The sequence below is a fragment of the Polyodon spathula genome, chromosome 9 (assembly GCF_017654505.1).
Source record: "Polyodon spathula isolate WHYD16114869_AA chromosome 9, ASM1765450v1, whole genome shotgun sequence".
Classification (NCBI taxonomy): domain Eukaryota; kingdom Metazoa; phylum Chordata; class Actinopteri; order Acipenseriformes; family Polyodontidae; genus Polyodon; species Polyodon spathula.
In genome coordinates, this window is record NC_054542.1 from 47,815,298 (window position 1) to 47,835,824 (window position 20,527).

Below are 20,527 nucleotides of genomic sequence, written 5' to 3' on the forward strand. Positions count from 1 at the left end.
TGTGCTATCATGCTTTTTACTAGAATTTCCTCTCACGTGATTTCCTGATTTTCCTGCGTGACATATTTTGTGAAAGGTTCAATAATATTTCAGTTTGTTGCGGTTTCAAGTTTCTCTCCTTGTTTGTCTCACGCAGAGAAGGCTACTTGGAGAGATGTGTCATGAACAACTATTTTGGGATTGGATTGGATGCAAAGATCTCACTGGAGTTTAACAATAAACGGGAGGAGCACCCTGAAAAATGCAGGTGAGTCTTCTCTCTGGACGAGTGATGCTGGCTGGATGGCGTATACTCTCTTTTTTTGGAAGTGAATTTTCCTTTCCTTTTTTACTGCTGCACTGCAGTTCTGAGGCTGTAAACTGACATTTCGTCTGCATTACAGGAGCCGCACGAAGAACATGATGTGGTACGGTGTCCTTGGCACTAAAGAGCTACTGCAGAGGACTTACAAGAATCTGGAGCAAAAGGTCCAATTGGAGGTAATGTATTATATCTCTGTAGATATCCATGTCTACCTGTACATTTAGACATTAGTACTAGTCTTGTTTCTTCACAGTGGGGCAACAGCTGGTCCACACACATCCCTGACACAGCAAGCACTTTTCACAAAGTAGGTCACACAGGAATATTATAAAATCATATCAAGGTAAACTCCAAAGTGACAATGTTGTAACGTTGCTGATACACAGCTTTCCCGTACATTAAAACCAGACATTAGACTTGGCTAAGACGACTCCTACAGCTCTCTGGTTGCCCTAAACTTTCCAAGTCTCTCTTGCAGTGTGACGGACAGTACATACCCCTCCCCAGTCTCCAAGGCATCGCTGTGTTGAACATTCCAAGCTATGCGGGTGGAACCAACTTTTGGGGCGGAACCAAGGAGGATGATGTAAGCGCTAAAAGTCCCAGTATTTAACCCCATTTACTTTTTTACATACAGTACAAATGTATTTTTATGTAGTGCCCTTCACACCATGGCATTCCAGATCACTGTACAAATAGAATCAAGTGTTTGAGCACTTGATAAGGTAAAAATGGGGGTGTTTTTAATATTTCAGTGTATTTTATGTACAGCACAGTAACTGGAAGCTAGTGATTGTATTCCACTATAATATCACTGCAATATTTATGTTGATATTTGCTGCCACGATGATTTACAAATACCTTTTGTGAACTGATGTTTCTGAAAGCGTTGGGGGTTGATGCCGTAAGCTAATTATATTTCACTGCATGGAAACACAAGTTCTGTTATTACAAGAGTACTGTGCAGGTTTTATTTCAGTGAGAATACAAATAAAACTTCTGCATTCTGCAGCGTGCATGCATTGTGTATGACGAGTGATGATTTGTTTTTATTTTGTAGATCTTTTGCGCCCCATCATTCGATGACAAGATCTTGGAGGTTGTTGCTGTTTTTGGGAGCATGCAGATGGCAGTTTCACGAGTTATAAAACTGCAACATCACAGGATAGCGCAGGTGAGGTTTCAGATCACAGTCTTCAATTCAAAACGATTAGAATTACATACGAGTGTGAATGTTCATTCCCAGAGGTATTCAACGCAGCAGTGCTGATGCAGATTAGCAGCCTTTCTAAAATGTGAATGACTTCAAAAGTAAAGTGTGAAACGCTGATACTGTCCATGAAAATTGAATTCTTGCATGATGGAGGATTTATGTCACTGTTTATTTCCTTCACAAATGTCACTGACAGCTTGGCAGTGTTGACCAGTTCTTATGGAGCAATATTGCTAAGTTTTTATTTTTTGTATTTATTTTTATGTGATAAAAATATGTATATTTACACAATTCTTTCAGAATGTGGGTTTTCACGTGGAACTACATATTAGACGGCAATAGGTAATTTTCACAGAAATAGTGAAATCCTTGATAACTGTGAAAAAAAAAAAAACTGATTATACCTGCTGAATCCATTACATCTGCCCTGCAGCAGCCAGCTGGAGGTGTTCATACAGTGTATGATTTCTGATACAAACGTTTAAGAGAGTATATTAAGATGACATAACCCAAACTCCTGTTTGAACACGTTGCTTTTCTTTTGCATATCCCTTTGATCAATCAAACCCGTCCAGGACCTGTATGCATGCTGTTGAGTAGCACTGTCCTGTGTGTGCTGTGTAGGGTTTCAATCCTCTCTGGTTTGAATTGCTCTGGTGTAGTGCCGGTCTGTGAAGATCACAATCCTGGGTGATGAAGGGGTTCCCATACAAGTGGATGGAGAGGCCTGGATTCAGCCCCCGGGGGTCATCAAAATTATTCATAAAAACAGAGCCCAGATGCTGACTAGAGACAGGGTGAGTAGGACGGGTTTACAATGACGGGATCCCTTTTCTTTACTTCACTAAAGGTCTGAATTACATTTAATAAATTAGAGCACTTCTGTGGACATAGCAGCACGACTGTGGAAGGGCACAGCATACACAATAGCTAAAGAGGTGCTTGGAAAGTGATTCAATCCAGGCCTAAGAATGCATTGCCACTTGGGTTGGACCTCTTATTCCATGGCTGTGAAAGCAGGCCCGCTGTGAGAAGGAAGGCTAACTAGTCCTATTTATTATAATGACTCCTGAACTGGCATGTGGGCAGGCTTTCGAGAACACGCTGAAGTCGTGGGAGGACAAGCTGAAGTACGACAAATCGGCGCTTCGGCCCCACCTGTACTCCCAGCAGTCAGTGGACCTGGCCACAGATGAGGAGGTTGTCCAGATCCAGATGTGCTCGAGGGCAGCGGAGGAGCTCATTACCAGGTGAGAGGGAGGGGAGTAGCATCAGCTGGTTCATTATACTGTTACTGTTACATTATACACGGTGATCTTCCATCAGTTGCACCTGCTGTATCTTTTCGCTTGTCCAGTATATCAAATATTCAGCATGGACCTACGCTATGCATTATAGGATGCTGTTGTGGTTTGTTAATCCGGTTTTGTGGGTGTTCTCAGGATCTGTGAAGCAGCGCAATCCCACAGCCTGCTGGAGCAGGAGCTGGCTCACGCAGTCAACGCGTCCTCACACGCACTCAACAAAACCCACCCCAAGTTCCGAGAGGTAAGCAACAGAGCACTCTGCTCCTTTAGTAGTTATAATATCCAACAGCGGTTGAGTAACAGTGCAAGAGCAGGAGTTTGTAAAATGTGGGGGTTTCAGTCAGAGGCTCTGGTGTTACAGCCTGTGGCAGAGCAAAGCTCTGCCCTTTAAATTGGCAGGGATGGGGTTAACTTCCCCTACCTGCCTGGGTTTATTATGTTCAGGTGGCTGGGGTTGATTAGTTGATTAGGTTGATTAACGATCAATCAGCGCCCAGCCACCTGATATAAAAGGAGGCCTCTGCTTCTCATTTGGGGAGAGGGAGCTGAGGAAGCAGGTTGGTTTTTTTTTGGGTTGTTTAGAAAGTTTGAATCCAGTGAAGGCATTGCCCAGCCTGGAAACTGTTATTTTTGTAAGTTTTGCTTTTTATCTTTTTTGTGTTTAAATTGCTTTGTTTTGGCCCTTGTGCCCTTTCATTTTGTGTTTATTTATAATAAAATAGTTATTTTTTTGAACTGCAGTCTGTCTCTGGGCCTCTATCCACTCGCCAGCCTGCCACACAGCCATTAGAGCTTTGTTTGTAAAACATGCCCCCTAGTGGTTTCTGTAGTTATACAACAGGTGGTAGTGATAGATGTATGTATTTGTGCAATTACATTTAGTTGCGCTTTCAACTAGTCTGAGACACCCCACTTTTAACAGAAACCAGTTTGCAGAAACGACCTGACCCTGCACACTAAAGGACATGAATATGTTCCATGAGCACAATGCATAGTCCAGATTACAGAAGAGCATGCATTGACATGGTGTATACAAAGCCTTGCAGTTCAGTGTTTGCACCCCGTCTTTGCTTCTTGTTATCTATAGCTCAGTGGTTTATTTGTCTTCTACAGAGCCTAACAAGAAATACAGCCATTGAAATTGCAAGCAACGTGAAAGCTCTACACAATGAAACAGAATCTTTACTTGTTGGAAGAGTACCACTGGTGAGTTGTCTGATTAGAGTGAGGTTGCAAAGTTCCTAACAATCATAAAACTGTTGTTTGCAGTCTCCATTACCAATGGAAACAGCATGCAAGTCAGCTTCACCTTGACTTTCACAAAGGAATTAGGACTAAAACGTATAGGGCAAGATTCACCGAAACACAGTTGTCTACCCTGCAGTCTGATAGCGCTGACAGCCGGGTCTAACAGGACCCCAATGGATACAAGATCGAAAGTAAATGTCTAGCAGTATTAGCAGCACCTCAGAACATCCCAAATAAATGCGCCAAAGACAGCAAAATGATCCAGTGTGCTGTCTAGTCTTGGGACTATCGTAACCATTGAAGTCGTTTTTCCCTCAAATGATACCTGTGCTTGTTACGGTGGTGCTGAAGCAATGTGTCCTCTAGTCAGCTACGTGTCTTTTCTTTGTAAGCAACTGGACCTGCCCCACGAGGAGCTACTGTCCAGTGCCCTGCAGAGTGTGGAGATGGAGCTGAGGAAACTCGCCGAAATCCCCTGGCTTTATCACGTCTTGCAACCCAATGATGAAGAGGTAGGGAACTGTACTATAAAATCAAGCTGCACACAGGATAAGGGCTGTACTATAAAATCAAGCTGCTCACAGGATAAGGGCTGTACTATAAAATCAAGCTGCTCACAGGATAAGGGCTGTACTATAAAATCAAGCTGCACACAGGATAAGGGCTGTACTATAAAATCAAGCTGCTCACAGGATAAGGGCTGTACTATAAAATCAAGCTGCTCACAGGATAAGGGCTGTACTATAAAATCAAGCTGCTCACAGGATAAGGGCTGTACTATAAAATCAAGCTGCTCACAGGATAAGGGCTGTACTATAAAATCAAGCTGCTCACAGGATAAGGGCTGTACTATAAAATCAAGTTGCACACAGGATAAGGGGCATTTGGAAACTGCAGCTAGCAAAGTGGTAACCAAGCCACTCACATCACACCTCGGAAGCCTGGTACCTGGAGCTCCCACAGGAGTCGTACATAGAGCATCTACAGCTATGGCCAAAAGCTTTGCATCACCCTATAGAATTAACACATTTTACTTCATATATTTGATTGAAATCTGCTGAATAATGTTATGTTATTGAATTGCATACTGTTTTGTAGTTTTCCATATATTTAACAAAAAAATGCAAACATTGAAAAATGTGACATTTCAAAATCTAATATGAAATACTGAACTACTATTATGGCTTTTGTGATATCACTTTGTATGTTAAATAAAAGATCTAAATTCTGTTCACATTTTTTTTTTTTTTTTTTTTTTTAAAGTATGTCTCATTCCTAAAATTCTAGGTGATGCTAATCTTTTGTCCATACATACCTGTAGAGTGTAATTTGTCATATTAACAAAGATTTCAGACATAGTGAAAATCTTAATAAAAAAGGGAGGAAATAACAAATTTGAAATGCTATTTTTAGACACTGTTGAGCAAAACGCAGATTTTGTTCATTCAGTCAACTCCAACTTTAACTATAAACAAAATCTCTACAGTGAATTAATGTTAACATTTTAATATTTTGAAATATTCTGTGTAACAGGAGCACTCAATGGAGTATGGTAAAAGGAACAGTAGAAGCACCATGTTTCGTATTGTGCCAAAGTTCAAGAAAGAGAAGACCCAAAGGCATAAGGCAAACCCTCAGTCAGGTAAGTGTACTGTGCCTCCGAGGAAATACAGCTTTCCTTTGTTTGAAACAGATGAGTAATATGAGTTCACAATGTTGTGTTTTTAACAGCAGCTAGATAACTTACTGTGTCTGACTCCTATATTTTAATGCTGGAGAGCATTACCTACGTCCATAACTTGTTTCAGTGGATTCTTCTTTTTGTTAATGACTTTTGCAAGTTGACACAGTCTGAAGTGTGCACATGGAAAACAAGAAGAGTGTTCTTTTAATAGTTTGAGAAGATAAAGCTGACCATTCGGAGTCAGTACCATATCATAAAAACATTTTCCATCTGTCTTCTATCCCTTACAAAAACCATCAGCAGGGCTCTAAAGTATTGTAGTCACAGGGGCTCTTGAAGTACCGTAGTCACAGGCTCTTTTGAAGTATTGTAGTCATAGGGGCTCTTGAAGTACTGTAGTCACAGGGGCTCTTGAAGTATTGTAGTCACAGGCTCTCTTGAAGTACTGTAGTCACAGGGGCTCTTGAAGTACTGTAGTCACAGGCTCTCTTGAAGTACTGTAGTCACAGGGGCTCTTGAAGTACTGTAGTCACAGGCTCTCTTGAAGTACTGTAGTCACAGGGGCTCTTGAAGTACTGTAGTCACAGGCTCTCTTGAAGTACTGTAGTCACAGGGGCTTTTGAAGTATTGTAGTCACAGGCTCTCTTGAAGTACTGTATTCACAGGGGCTCTTGAAGTATTGTAGTCACAGGGGCTCTTGAAGTATTGTAGTCACAGGCTCTCTTGAAGTATTGTAGTCACAGGGGCTCTTGAAGTACTGTAGTCACAGGCTCTCTTGAAGTATTGTAGTCACAGGGGCTCTTGAAGTATTGTAGTCACAGGGTCTCTTGAAGTATTGTAGTCACAGGGGCTCTTGTCAGTTATTGGTTTGGTATAGAGACTGAAGTACCCTCATACCCGGGTCACCCCTGTGTATGGTTAAGGATTTTGACAATACAGTCGCCATCTCCTTCCCTGCATTGCCTGCTGATTTCAGATGTGGAATAATCCACTGCAGGTTTATGTGGTTTCATTACAAGCCGACTTGTTCACAGGTATTGAGCCAACTTTTTTGTTTACAGATTGTTTTCATATTGATGGCCTATTCTAGCAATAACAAAAGTTGAATAATAAAATATAACATAGTAGCATGACTATTAACACTGCCTATTATGACGCTGATACTTTACACAAAATTTAAAATAATACAGAGAGGAAAGCATTGCCATGGATTGTTTATCTTATTGTGAAACAAAAATGCTGTTTGCATTGCTTTTTCAGTCCAGGAATGATTTTAGTTGTGTGTGGTGTGCAGTTGGCTTTCTCAGTTTCACATGGGCTGGCTTGGTTGTAAACATACAGAAGCACACTGTTTAAAAAAGAAACATACAAAAGGCATTTGCATTGCATTCCAGTTACACTTAACTGTGCTGTAAGTGAGTCATACTAGCCACTGCTACTGTACAAGTGGAGCAATATTTGGGCACTCTGATACAAACTGCATCAAGCACCCTTATACATGAGAGGGACTAAAACTAAGCAAACTATTAACACATGCAGTAGCTGTGTGCACACATGCAAGTCAGTATAGTCTGTTCTTAAAAATGTTTAATTCTTATTTGGTATAAAGATATGAGTGAGTGGTTAGTCTGTCAGTGCAAGATAAACTGGGCTACTGTTAGCACAAACCTCTGAGTTTATTTTTATAATTCTTAACTCCTAAATGAAACAGGAGATTGCAACTATGAGCACAGCTGTCCCCTTTCTCCCATGTCTTTGTGCTCTGAATGGTGGAAGTGCTAATAAATAACTTGCATGTGAAACCTCTGAGAGATGTTGTTACCTGACCAGACTGTAACCCTCCCTCTTGCTGGCCGCTGCACAGCTCCTTTGCCCTGTTCTTCTGTTTCCCTTTCTTCGGCCTGATCCTGTTTGCTTTGTGATGCGTTTGAGCTGGTAGAATGTTAAGGGGCTTTTGCTCTTAACTTTGGTAGTTCAAAGGTGGGGCACAGACGAAGTGGCTGCTTGGCTGGATCTGCTCAGCTTGGGAGAGTACAAAGAAATCTTCATCCGCCACGACATCAGAGGCTCCGAGCTGCTGCACCTGGAGAGGCGAGACCTGAAGGTATTCCCTTTGTGCCTAATTCTCTCCTTGCTTCTAAAATCTTTCTCACTTGGATCGTCACATTTCTCTCTCTCTCTCTCTCTCTCTATATATATATATATATATTTCTGCACCCCTCCTTTCCGCTGTAGTGTGCTGCACTGCTTGGCTTTTTACTGTGCAACTGTTTTTTTTGGGGGGGGGGGCGGGTTTTTGATAACCAAAACTAATTTACTAACATTGTGTGCTCATATTTAAAGGCTTTATGTGTTCTCTAGGAGTCAGTACAACGTGCCTAAATGTGTAAAAGCAGGATTTATTGATCGGGTTTCAAATCTGCACATACATAGAGGAACGAAAGTATAACAAGTTTAAAGTGTATTCATATTTATTTATTAGCTTTTTTATTGATTACACTTTCTTTTTAGTTGACCTGGACAGTCCTAATACCTTTCAGTAGTGCAACACATGATGTTCATAATTCAAAATAATCAATAAAATCCAGCATTAGTAGTGATAATGTTATTAGATTGTAAGAAGCATTTTTAAGCTTACATTTGATTGTGCCACTTGTCAAACAGTACTTGCAAAGTCAAAAGACGAATACAAGCTAATTTTGGCTTAGTGAATGGTTGTGTCTGTTCACTTCGGTGCTGGGATGCAGTGTGTATGGATCGGGACCCCTGCTCCCCACCTCACCCCATCTCACCTCACCCAAACCCAGTGTTATTTTCCTTCAGTCGACATGCCACTCATGGTGTATTCATTGTGTGCTGAAAAGAGAGACACTTTCACTGAGTGGAACCTTTCACTGGGAAATATTCTTTAGAACGGTTCCTGACAGATATGGTAATGTCCATCACTGTCGCTTTATTGTTCCAATATTTGGAAACATGATCCATAATATAAACTCTCTCCCTGGGGTAGGGTTGCCTCTGATACAAGTTGAAACATCACCTAGCTCTTATTTAAGGGTTGGGGCCTTATTAAGTGGAGATACAAATGGAGAGAAGCCAAAGCAATGTAGGCTTTAGCTTGTTTTTGTGTTTGCTTGTATGGTAGGCCGATGCCTAGCAAGATAGAATGCTATCCCTTCAAGCCTTCCATTTGCAGGAAAAGCCTGAAGCAAAATAAATGTTGGGGCACATCGTTTGTATTCATCTGTACATTAACATTCTACAGTATATGGCCACGCAAGAGCTTTTATCCACAAAAAAAAGAAGAAAACTCTGGTACTGACTCATGACAAACTATGCAGCCTGACTGTAAAGTATCTGGCCTTTGAGGCAAAGTGTGTATTGAGATTGGATTGTGACACGGACACTGCGATTTCAAGTGGCCCTTGTACTGCAGACAAAGTCATTTGTGTGTTCAGCTGTATGGTTTGAAACAGTTTTTGTGTGTGATCACTTCAGCCAACTGCCCATGAAATGCCTTTCACTGCATATCCACCCTGTGATGCCCATTCCTCTATCACATACGAGACGATGCTTAGCCACCTCTCTATATTATTATCTATTTCATCCAGCCTCACAAGCCAGAACTTTTCATATGCAGAACATTATGTGTTGCCAGACAGGAACCAAAATAAAAATTATGTTTTGTGTACAAGACACGGGAATCTAGTTACATAAATAAAGTAGCTTTTTCTCATTTCATAAAGGCTTGGGCATTACAGGGCTGAAAATGCTTTTCTCAAGTCAATGCTAGCATGCTAGCTGGAAACACAGCAAGCCAATTTAAAAGCACAAGTCTAACAAGACTGTTTTTTTTTTTTGGTTTTTTTTTTGTTGTTTTATTGTTGTTTTTTTAGGACCTGGGGATATCGAAGGTGGGCCATATGAAGCGAATTCTCCAGGGAATTAAAGAACTCGCCAAAAACACCCTGTCAGACCTGTAAGCTGTCATGGACTGAGGGAGGATCATTTCTCAGCATTCAAGACCCCCCAGTGTTTTAAATATAAACAAGGAGTGATTGGGGCGACAGCTTGGGACAGACTGAAAGAAACTTGTGTGGAAGGAAAAAGGGGGCTTGTTTATGTTTCGGGGAGGGGAATTTTGGATCTGTTACGATTTTTGGAAGGTTTGTGCCAAAAAAAAAAAAAAGATGTAAGAAGTTGTAAATCTTTTTAAAAGCCATTTAATGTTGTGCACGCATGGCACAGCCACATATGCACTTGGTTTAAAAAATCAAAAATAAAAGCAGGATTGTTTACACGACCTGCCTTACCACAGAAATACAGAAGTAGCAAAATGTAGGACTTCCAAAACGAGAGTGCCATCAATCTCAGTGAGGCATCATATTAGCATATCACTTTAAGACAGACCATCGGCTTTGGCAACGTGAGAAAACACTTCAGAAATGACTAGCATACTGTAGAGCAGAAGGGAGCTGGCCAGTTGTTGCTTTTTTATTATTAAAACTGGCCAAGCCCTTGAACATATCAATCAGTGAGCAAGTATGAGGATGTTTGAAAGGCTAAGAAACCTGTGTGCTGCAGTGGCATTGTAATGCATGGTTTGTCTGCCTGGCATGGAATTCTCTTCTATTGCATGGCATTGCGTTTATTGTACTTTCTGTTTTTTACAAGCGAAAAAACACTTGAACAACTTTTATATCTATTTAATATCATGCCATTTGTTACTACTGAAGTATCTCTTTGATCTAAAGTAGCCTTTTTTTCTATTCTTTGCATGAAACTATTGTGATAAGGACTTGTAGGTGTGAACCGTAGCATCTGTGCCATATTGGTTGTGCATTATGTGACTAAAAGTTATTTATTATGTAGTGTGATTTATCCATAGGAGGTTACGGTAGGATTGAGTTTTAAACTAGGATTTTATTACAAGGCTATCTCCTAGAATTATCCCCAAAGGTTTAAAACAAAAAAGGAAGTACAATTTTGTTTTTAAACTAAAAAGAAAGCCCCACTATAATATTCAAACTGTTATATAGCTCTGTGACAGCCAGTACCAAATGAATGCGTTCAAATGAGTCTGTATCGAGCTGTTTCCCTTTAACATTCAGCTTGGATGAAATAATTTGAATTTAAACAATGTTCACCATGACAGTGTTCTGATACACTGTTGCTGAGGGTGTGTTTTACTCTTTAAAAAGCATCAGTTATTGTTTTAATAATAACAAAGTCCTCAATCCAGTGCATACAATACAATACAATCGGCTTAGTTCTGTGAGGTAGTCTGTTGCTGAATCTATTGTGATACAATAGCCAATGCACTGCTTTTATCTCGGTGTTTCTGTTAAGTTATATATGGGTTAAAATGCAGACTAATGCAGCTGACTTGCATCACTATATTTAAGATGTTTAAATTGCTGCTGTGTTGTTGGAGCATGCAAGTTTATAGGATACACTGTAGTGAATAAGACTAGGTCTGAGCATTGTGGGGTATATTGTTTAAGTATCATGATAAGGGTTATATGCAAAAGAGTAACACAAAGAAAATGCACATCATTAATATAATTATTTATAACCCTTTTATTACTTGTAGTAATATAGCCAGTTGAATCCATGTATTGTGTGTGTATATTGCACCTGAACGATGTGCATTTAGAATAGAAGTGATTTGTTCCACACAAGCAAGGTACGTCTTGCAATATATCGTGACTGTGGTGCAATATTTTATTTATTTGATAAGGATGATGGTTTTTATTTAATGTTTTATTTCAAATGTCTTTTTAATGCAGAACAACAAAACAGTCTTTGCCAATTTCTCACCTATCAAAAGCTTTTGAATGTCAATCTAAAAGAAGAAAAGGCCAGTAAAAAAAGAAAAATGGGCTGGCGTACTTAAAAATGCTTCCAAAGATCAGCAATCATCATATTCCACTATGCTTCCTAGTGAGCGCATGTGCCAAAAAGGAAGAGTGACCATATTATTGATGAACTACCATGTGAAAAAAATTCTAAACAGTATATTTGGCTTTGTCGTAAGCAGTTAGTCCACCATCAGCTTCTTGGATGTTTGCAATCATGGTACAGACACTGCAATCACAGGGAACCCCCTTGCACACAATACATAATCATAGGGAACACCGTCCCGTCCCGTCCCGTCTCCCCCTTTTTCCCGCACATTATATGTTTCCTTGTATTACTGCTTTGATTCTAACATTTCTGGATGTGCTCTAACTGCAAGTATCCAGCAGGGGGCATAGTTAGCACATAAGACCACCATTCCAAAACTTAAGCGTCTTGTTGGATTAATGTCTGTAAGAAGCAGAATGTAGCTCCATTTACTGACTCGTGTGCAGCATGAAGTATCATTGTCATTAAAAGTGCACCTGTGCTAAATGAATTGTAGCGTCAACCCTGCTTATATTGACCATTCAGTATAGACAGGTGGTCTTTAAAAATGAATCTCTAATTACCTCAAATTTTGAAATAACATTCATGTAATATCACACCAATACTTAAAATACTGGCCAGACAGACTGACACAGATAACAGGTTTTACAATGAGATAATCAGGGCTGGACGTCAAAACCAGACAGCACATGAAACAGAGATGTAAGCCAGTCTCTGTTTGATGACACAGTGTGCACTGTAGCTGTACCATGTCTTCCTAGTCTTGGAACCCCTGGAGTGGAAGATGGCTCTCGTTTTCCTGTGTACAATATTAAATCAACATGTGATTTTCTACATAGCTCTTGTGTTTTCATTCAAGATGGAATTATTGTGATAGAGAGAGAGAGCCTACATGACATAGGCAGTGAGAAAAGTTTGAACTGAAATAGGTAGTCAGAAAAGTCAGATACTGAGCCCTGTGATTTGCATTTGTTTATGCAGAAGAGCATGCACTCTATTGCACTACTTAAATCACCTCTAGTAAGATATTCAGTCTGTATTATTTAAATTCAAGCCCAGGAAGTTGAGTGTTGATTTTAAAAATTGCAGTAGCCAGGTTTGAGAAAAAGCCCAGCTTTGTTTGTCTATAAACAGAATTTGGTACATTTCATATCTTGCTTATCTCGCAGCTAGTCTTGTGTTGCAGATGTACTTCAGACTTGCATGCAGGCAAAGAGCTGTTTTGCTTCTAATCTTCAATGACATTTGGTGCACTAATAATGTTTACCACAGTTCATATCTGTAGCTGTACCTCTTTGAAGTATTATTCTCTAAGCTTTATATACTTTTATGTTTTACAGAGTCGTCTAGGATATTTTAATATCTGTGAGGGTGGCTCCAGTGTTGGTATATATTAGTGAAGTGTGAAAAATTGTGTAATTTGATATTTTGTACCTGAGTTCATTTTTTACTGCTGTTGCTTATTTTGGTTGAAATGCTCTGTTAAAAGATTGCTTATTTACTTGATATTACTACGGTAATAATTTCTGTTGTTAACAAACCCAGGCCAATAACTTTTTCTATATGAAATTTTTTTTTGCAATGCAGAATCTTCAGTGACCTGTTCAAGCATTTAAATCTAGCTTGTATACAAAACTGCTCTTTTGTTTACCAGTTTCTTTTTTTTTTTTTTTTTTTTTTTACAGTCAAACACTGCCCAAATTTAATCCACTTACAGTATTATTTTCAGTCTGCGGAATCACAATGTAGTGGCCAGGGTTTTTGCAGATTCAGTGGCTGGAGTGTCTTTTTAAAATAATAAACTTGTAAGTCTTGTTTCTGTAGCAGCCAGGGAAGAAATCGGTTTTCTTAGCCATCGATGACTGGCTTGATTGTTTACTGGACGTCAGCAGGTTTGCTTTTCTGAAGCCTGCTGGCTTGCAAGCACAGTAGAAGAAAGAGTTGTCATTCACCTGATCCAAGGTAGTACTTTGACTTTGAATGAAGGTGTGCTTTGGGCTGTCTCAATGCAAGCTGAAGAAATCCAGCAAAAATCAGTGTCTTCCTTCGTTATTGCTGCAAAACAGAATCAGCTTTCGTTTTTATTTTTTCATAACAACAACCGACACAGGAGAGTAACAGGGGGGGTAGGTGTTTTATTAAAAGAAAGAACAGTATTGTGTATTGATTCAAATCCCAGATCAGCACATAGTGTGGCATGCCAGTATACCTCCTTGTGCCTCAGTCCTTCCCCAAAACTGCAAGCCAGGATTCCAGTGGAAACAAATACTGCAGCTTAGTTCATTTCACTGGTAATAACATTGATTTAAATATCAGGTCTTGATTTCAAACAGGGAGCAAGACATTTTTGTCACTTCCCTGTATTCTGAATGGTGTAAAAAAATGAAAATCAACTAAATAACTTTTTAGATACTTAATTATGGCTAAAGAATTAATTTCATACTAAACTAATTTCTTCAAACTATTACCTTGCAAGAGCTCTTTATTGTCCAGATGGAGAGTTAAGTCATATTTCACATTTATTTTAACTGTTTGGGAAGGTTAGCCCGATTCTTTCAGCTTTAATGCTAGACTGATAACCAAAGATTAAAGCATACCAGTGTTCTAGTGAAATCTCTACAGACGTGCAATATGCCCTCTTATTGGAATATGTGTTTGTTGGGTGTAGGGGTTCCTAAGTGGCACCAGCTGCACATGAAGTATTTTCTAAGCACCAACCAGTAGCTAAATCCATCTTCTAAAACGGTATTGTGGTGTTCCAGTCTCTTTTAAAAACTCTGTTTGAAGAATTATCAGTGGTACACTGGCGTGTGGCTGTAGTTTCACACACCTTGCTCAGTGTTAATGCATGACACTTAAACATACAGGAGCTCCTGATCCATTCACCTCCCAGAATAGCTATAATGCAGTAACTGAACTCTAATAATAATAGGAAGAAGAAGAAGAAACGAAATGGGTTTGCAGTAACATGTTTAAATAACAATGCTACAATCTCTTCCTGCTTATTATTAATATTATTATTATTATACATCTTTATTACCTGAGGTTTTATCATGGCACGGACATTAGTCTTTGCTACCACTTGTTCTGTAACCCTGTTTACCCCTTATATCCATGCTTGTGTAACCCTTTTTACCCTATATATTTGTGTTTCTGTAACACTGTTTACTCTGTGTGTGTAGCATATATATACTATAGATAATATATAGATATATATATATAATATATATATATATATATATATATATATCTATATATATATATATATATATATATATATATGCTTTGGTAACCCTGTTTACATATAGACACGAATTGTTACGAGGTTAGCTAACGTACTAACTGGTCGACTCACAGATGTTGTTTAAGCCTTGTTCCGCTGTTGGAATACAGGTGGCTATCGATTTAATGAAAAGATTGGAGTTACTCTTTACACATTTCAGTGGTTGGTGTATCTTACTTTGTTGCTTGATGTGCAGTTGCTGCTTAAACATGAAGAGTTGGAAGTCTTGTACTTCCTGTAACTGGCTGTACCTGCAGCGTTGCGATCCACTGGCTAACCGTAGTATCTCATTGACACTGGCACTGTAGGAAAGGAGTAGACATTCGAAATGACACTCGCCGCACTGTTAACAGTTGGATTTTTTTCCCCTCTGAAAGGCTGGTGGTTTGTTCGCTAGATTCTAAACTGGCTTTGTTTCACACAGTGGCATCACCAAGTAAACCAGGCTGCTCAGAATCTACACTTCGAACGTGCATTTCTGAACTTCATTTACGAAGCCTCAAGGAAGCCAAAATCTCTTCCTTTTCAGCTTTTTTTTGTATTATCATTTTTCAACATGTGCTGTTTGCCGCCTCAAATATACTGCAGTGTTTCAGACACAGTGGGGTCTGCTTTAATGATCTAAACACTCATATTTTTACATAAATAAATAAAGAGACTAGCACCAGGTCGTTTGATTTTCAAAACCTATTCCCTGTATTCATTTAAACGGTGGTGTTATTTAGATCTACTGTCATTTGGATCAATTCAGTATACCTCACTGCTTCCAAAGGACTGCCTTTCACCGTGGCTTATTTCAGGAACATGGCATATATTTTGCAGTAAGTTTTTCAAAGGGTGTTGATGCCATTGGGTTTTCCAGATGCATTGATATTTGAAGCTTTAAACTGCCAGGTTTCACACCAATTGATCTGACTGAACTATTTACAGAGCAGAATAATGTATCGTTGACGTTGTGTTAATAATGCTAAGGAGAAGTGTTTTATTTGTTTACATACTGTTTACAAGGGCACAGTTTTATTTGTAATATATATATATATATATATATATATATATATATATATATATATAATATATATATATATTTTTTTTTTTTTTTTTTTTCAGTATTTATTTATTGCATACAATTTAAAAAAAACATTTAATGTGTTTTCACCTTTGGAATATAATGTTACATTTATTTGTATAGATATTTGGGTGACTTTGTTAATGTAGTAATTTTTATGACTCTAAGTGACTGTTTTTCTGTGCCTTTGTATGGTAGAGTGCATGATTATTTCCTATTTATTACTGTATGGAATTCACTGAGATGTGTATTTTTGTATTCTGCTGGAATCAGTGGTTCAATTTTGTTGTACATTTTGCTGTGCCAATAGACAAAGGCAGCCAGTTTAAAATCTTCCTACTTAAATAAAACTGAATGAATTCACAGTTCACCGTCTCTCTTTCTGTCTTGATGCCTGTCTTGCATACAGATATTTACATCTTCATGACAGATGTGACATTGTAAGTCCATGTAAAACTTATCAGGTCCCTGGAAATTAGGAAAATATATGCATTAAACAGAATACAGAGATAGATTTTTGTATTGCTATTTTGAATTAGTTAAATATTTCTCCACATAATTTTTGTCTGTGTGTGTGTGTGTGTGTGTGTGTATTCTGTGTAGACCACAGGTGGTCAAACCCAGTCCTGCGGGCCAAAGATGGTCCTCCAAAACTTAAATTCAGATCTAGTTTGAAATTCCCAGCCAGCCCACAACAACTGACAACTGCATTATCCTGTAGGTGATTCATTGACAGTGCACTATAGGTAAAAAAAACAACATGATCACAGAACATGGGATCTTCACACCTACCTAAACAACATAGCTGAGAGGACTAGGCTCCCTTAACTTCAAAAACATACACTGAAAACCCCAGAAACACTACAGAATTGCAGGATTGAATTAGGACAGAATGTGCACAAATCACACACAACATTCTGAAAAATGTCCTAGCTTACTGAAATCCAAAGACGAATCTCAATACAGTTTATAAGAAAAACATGTAGTTAGTTTAGGTTGTAATTGAAAGACAGACCTTTGAAGGTATCTAAATAAAAGTAAAACCCCATCAGCTCCACGACTCAAAAGTTTCAGAAGAAGACATTGTACTGAATTTGCTGAAAAGGTAAGTTGTGGAGATGGGTCATTAGGACAACATCATTCAAAGACAGTCGTACACTTTGATGGAACACTGAAAGTGAAGTGGACACATGTTCTGGTGAATGGCTTTGTCTGTGTTTTTTTAGTTTTATCTCAGGATCGCATTATTACCTCATTAAGAAGTGAATCATACTAAAACCTTGATTTGTCTTTCAATATACAGTATGAAAATGAAATAGAACTCACTGATTTTATTCAGAGGTGTGAAGAAAACCCTGCAGATGTTTCCCGTTTCACTTACACCACCCCTAGCACCCCAAAAAACTGAAATAATTATCTCAGCTTGAAAATCTAGTATTTCATTTACTATATGTTATATGTACCGTGTGTGTGTATATGTATGTATGTATGTATGTATATATATATATATATATATATATATATATATATATATAGTACCAGTCAAAAGTTTGAGTACACCTGCTTGAAACCAGGTTTTTCATGATTATCTATGCTTTTAACTGTATAAACTTGTCTATAAACACTTAATGTTTCATTCTATAATACATGTACTTATATAAGCTGATAATCATAAATGAATTGCATTCAAAAATTAATTTTTAAATGAAAATGTAAATTGTGTCAATTTCAATGAAATTGTCATCCAAAAAAAGGGGATTTCAATCAGTCTGGAAGACATGTCAGGTGATTTCCTGCTGAAACTTGTTAACCGAATGCCTCGTATTTGTGAGGCTGTTATTAAGGCAGAGGGTGACTATTTTGAGAAATCCAAGATTTAGAGACAATTTTCAATTTTCATGAACATTGCTTTGATACTCCTTGTGTTTTGTTTTGTATATTGTAACGTGTTTTCATTTTCAAATATTTACAGAAACGTATAAGACGTAAAACATTGTCAATTATGAAAATAGTTTCCAGCAAGTGCACTCAAACTTTTGACTGGTACTGTATATACTGTATATATATATATATATATATATAATGAAAACACAATATTACAGGCTTTGACCATAAATCCCACAGCACAACCACCTGGCACCAGAGATTCAAACTATCTATATATACACATAACTATTTCTATATATACAGTGGTTCTCAATCTGTGGTCAGCAGCCAGCTCCCTTCAGGTGGTCCATGGAAAGGGGGAAAGGAAGCAGTACCATAGTTTATAGATCCCATTGGAAACCTCAAATTTGAGACCTTAAAAACTCAGCTACAGAAGCAGGAAGAAAATGCATACATGGAGAATATCGCCATGTTAAAAACGGTCTTACTAGGGAGTTTTCGTGTATTGCGCTCACTTGCACTAAACACAGCAGCTTGTAAAGAAAGTGATAACGTGCGACAGGGCGTGTGTTGTGTTACATTATATAAAGCTGTAGTTGAGTTGGGGGCATGAAGCTAAGCTTTGTGTCTTCAACCAACAAAGCCGTATGTTAATGCAACACAACGCACAAGCCCTGGAGTGTTATCCCACTTATAAAACAGATGTAATAATAAAAAAAGCTTTAATTTTTCAGAAGAAAAAAAAAAAAATATATATATATATACACAAAAGAGCCGACTCCTTTGTAAGGAGCGTATATCGGGCCTATGTCTTTGTATGTGATTATGTCACCTACCAGCCCTGCTGCTGCCTTCCCCCATGCACACTACTATATATATATATATATATATATATATATATATATATATAGACACATACACACACATAGTGTTTGTAAACTTAACAGTCCGATTTGGAATAGACAGCTGTGGAAAACATTCCTAACTAAACGATTTGAAGAACAAAAAGGTGTGTGAAAAAACCCAGTGAATTCCGTTATAAATGAATACGAAGGTAAATGAGGTCAGCAAAAGTGTAATATTAAGTGGAAGTTGTTTTCACTTTAACGGAAATAACATGGGGAATAGTTACCAGCTCATTACCACATTATATATTTTCCATGTGTATCAAATCCTATGTAGGCAGTTTTACTCATTTTAATGTCGTTTTTTCAACTTTTTTTTCTACAAAGTAATAAATGTACGTAAGTCAAACATAAAACAGCAGGTCCCTACGCACAAAACAACCAATAACAACTGTTTTACAAGGGCCACGGCCCCTGGTGCTTACTGCAATGCCACTCCAATGTGTGCTATATGAAGACGGGATTGTTGAAAGGTGGTGCACATGTTAGAAAATGAATGAACATAGAACAAATGCCCTAACAACAATGGAACACATGGGGAAAACAGGAATGTTACAAAGTATGCAGATGTTATTGAATTTACACTAAAGGGAAGCATCTTCCATAGTAAATATTTCATTTGTTATGTACCAGATGTACTGTATTTGTTTTGTACAGGCAGAAACATACTATTTTGTATTTTAAAACATATTTGGAAAATAAGTTGGCATCGACTATTATTAATTATTTAATAAATACAGTTACTATTCTTAATCTTATTGACGTCACGATGCGCCCTCTCCATCGTTGTATCTGTGCTCGACTAGCAGTCTGGCCGCTTTTCAGAGGCACTGTGCAGTGTTGATTGTTTGTGTCTGAAGGGCTCGCTTGTTGTGTATTGCGATGAAGTGACAGCGGGTTCGGGTCCGACGGCGAGACGGTGAGAGTCGAGGGCACCAGCTGCAGTGACAGGGGACACAGGTGCTCGCAGCCTTGCAGCATGTTGCACGGCGGTGACGTGGCTCATCAGTAGTCACTCGCATCTGGGGGAAATGCTGTCATGGTTTTGTTTTGGTTTTTTTGTTTTTTTTCTTCAGGGCCGCAGCCTGAAATTAGATGGGAATACAATATTATTGGGGAAAAAAAGTGTTTTCTTTACAATGAAGAAAGAGAAAGCGAATTGGAGATTTTGTTTAACTGGGTCAATACCCAGCTGTATGGTTTGTGTTCATGTAAATCTAATAGATATATAGTGCAAATATATAATTTTGTCGCCATTTTTTAAATGTGCTGTCGCTGCGACAGACGCACAGTGAGAGTGAGTGTGGTGATGTGTCGTCGATATCACACAAGACAGGTAATGAGGGAATGGCTTTACTGACACGGGAAAGACGAGGAAACACTCCCCCCTTCGCTCGGCCAGGGCTGTTTCAGCGGTGATCGTGTTTTTGTCAGGGAGTTGGCTTGTTCAATTGTTAATATGATCGTTATTTTTATTACTCAGAAACTCTTTGTGAACATTGATCAGTTTTGTTTTATGGGCATCTCGGTGTATAGTTGCCTCTGGCCGGTGTTATTGAATCCGTTTTCTGGTAGCGCAGTGACGTTTCAGGAAGTATTTAATTCCTCTTAACTGATGCTGCGAAGTATCAATATCACAAGACAAATCCATGCAAACTAACACGAGTTTAGAGATGAAGTTGTTGCACAATTTGCACAAAAACAAATACAAAAAAATAAAACA

The 20,527-nt window shown here is 38.5% G+C and overlaps 2 protein-coding genes across 10 annotated transcripts in view; both read left to right on the top strand.

Moving 5' to 3' along the window:
- dgkh (diacylglycerol kinase, eta) overlaps positions 1–14,185 on the top strand; it is a 78,606-nt gene extending 64,421 nt beyond the window's left edge. For 3 of the 4 annotated variants that reach the window (XM_041259809.1, XM_041259808.1, XM_041259811.1), the window contains 12 exons: positions 137–247; positions 384–480; positions 783–890; positions 1,365–1,478; positions 2,180–2,314; positions 2,607–2,767; positions 2,960–3,065; positions 3,938–4,030; positions 4,465–4,584; positions 5,606–5,714; positions 7,730–7,860; positions 9,653–14,185. In XM_041259809.1, coding sequence (XP_041115743.1) covers positions 137–247; positions 384–480; positions 783–890; positions 1,365–1,478; positions 2,180–2,314; positions 2,607–2,767; positions 2,960–3,065; positions 3,938–4,030; positions 4,465–4,584; positions 5,606–5,714; positions 7,730–7,860; positions 9,653–9,739 — 1,372 coding nt within the window. In that variant the 3' untranslated portion in view covers positions 9,740–14,185. The remainder of the gene's footprint in view (positions 1–136; positions 248–383; positions 481–782; positions 891–1,364; positions 1,479–2,179; positions 2,315–2,606; positions 2,768–2,959; positions 3,066–3,937; positions 4,031–4,464; positions 4,585–5,605; positions 5,715–7,729; positions 7,861–9,652) is intronic. The other variant, XM_041259810.1, reaches the window with a different exon arrangement.
- A 5,457-nt stretch (positions 14,186–19,642) lies between these two features.
- LOC121320965 (A-kinase anchor protein 11-like) overlaps positions 19,643–20,527 on the top strand; it is a 28,406-nt gene continuing 27,521 nt past the window's right edge. For 5 of the 6 annotated variants that reach the window (XM_041259812.1, XM_041259816.1, XM_041259814.1 and 2 more), the window contains exon 1: positions 19,645–19,764. The gene's annotated coding sequence lies outside the window, so the exon portion shown is untranslated. Of the gene's footprint in view, positions 19,765–20,527 lie in introns of all 6 variants that reach the window. The other variant, XM_041259813.1, reaches the window with a different exon arrangement.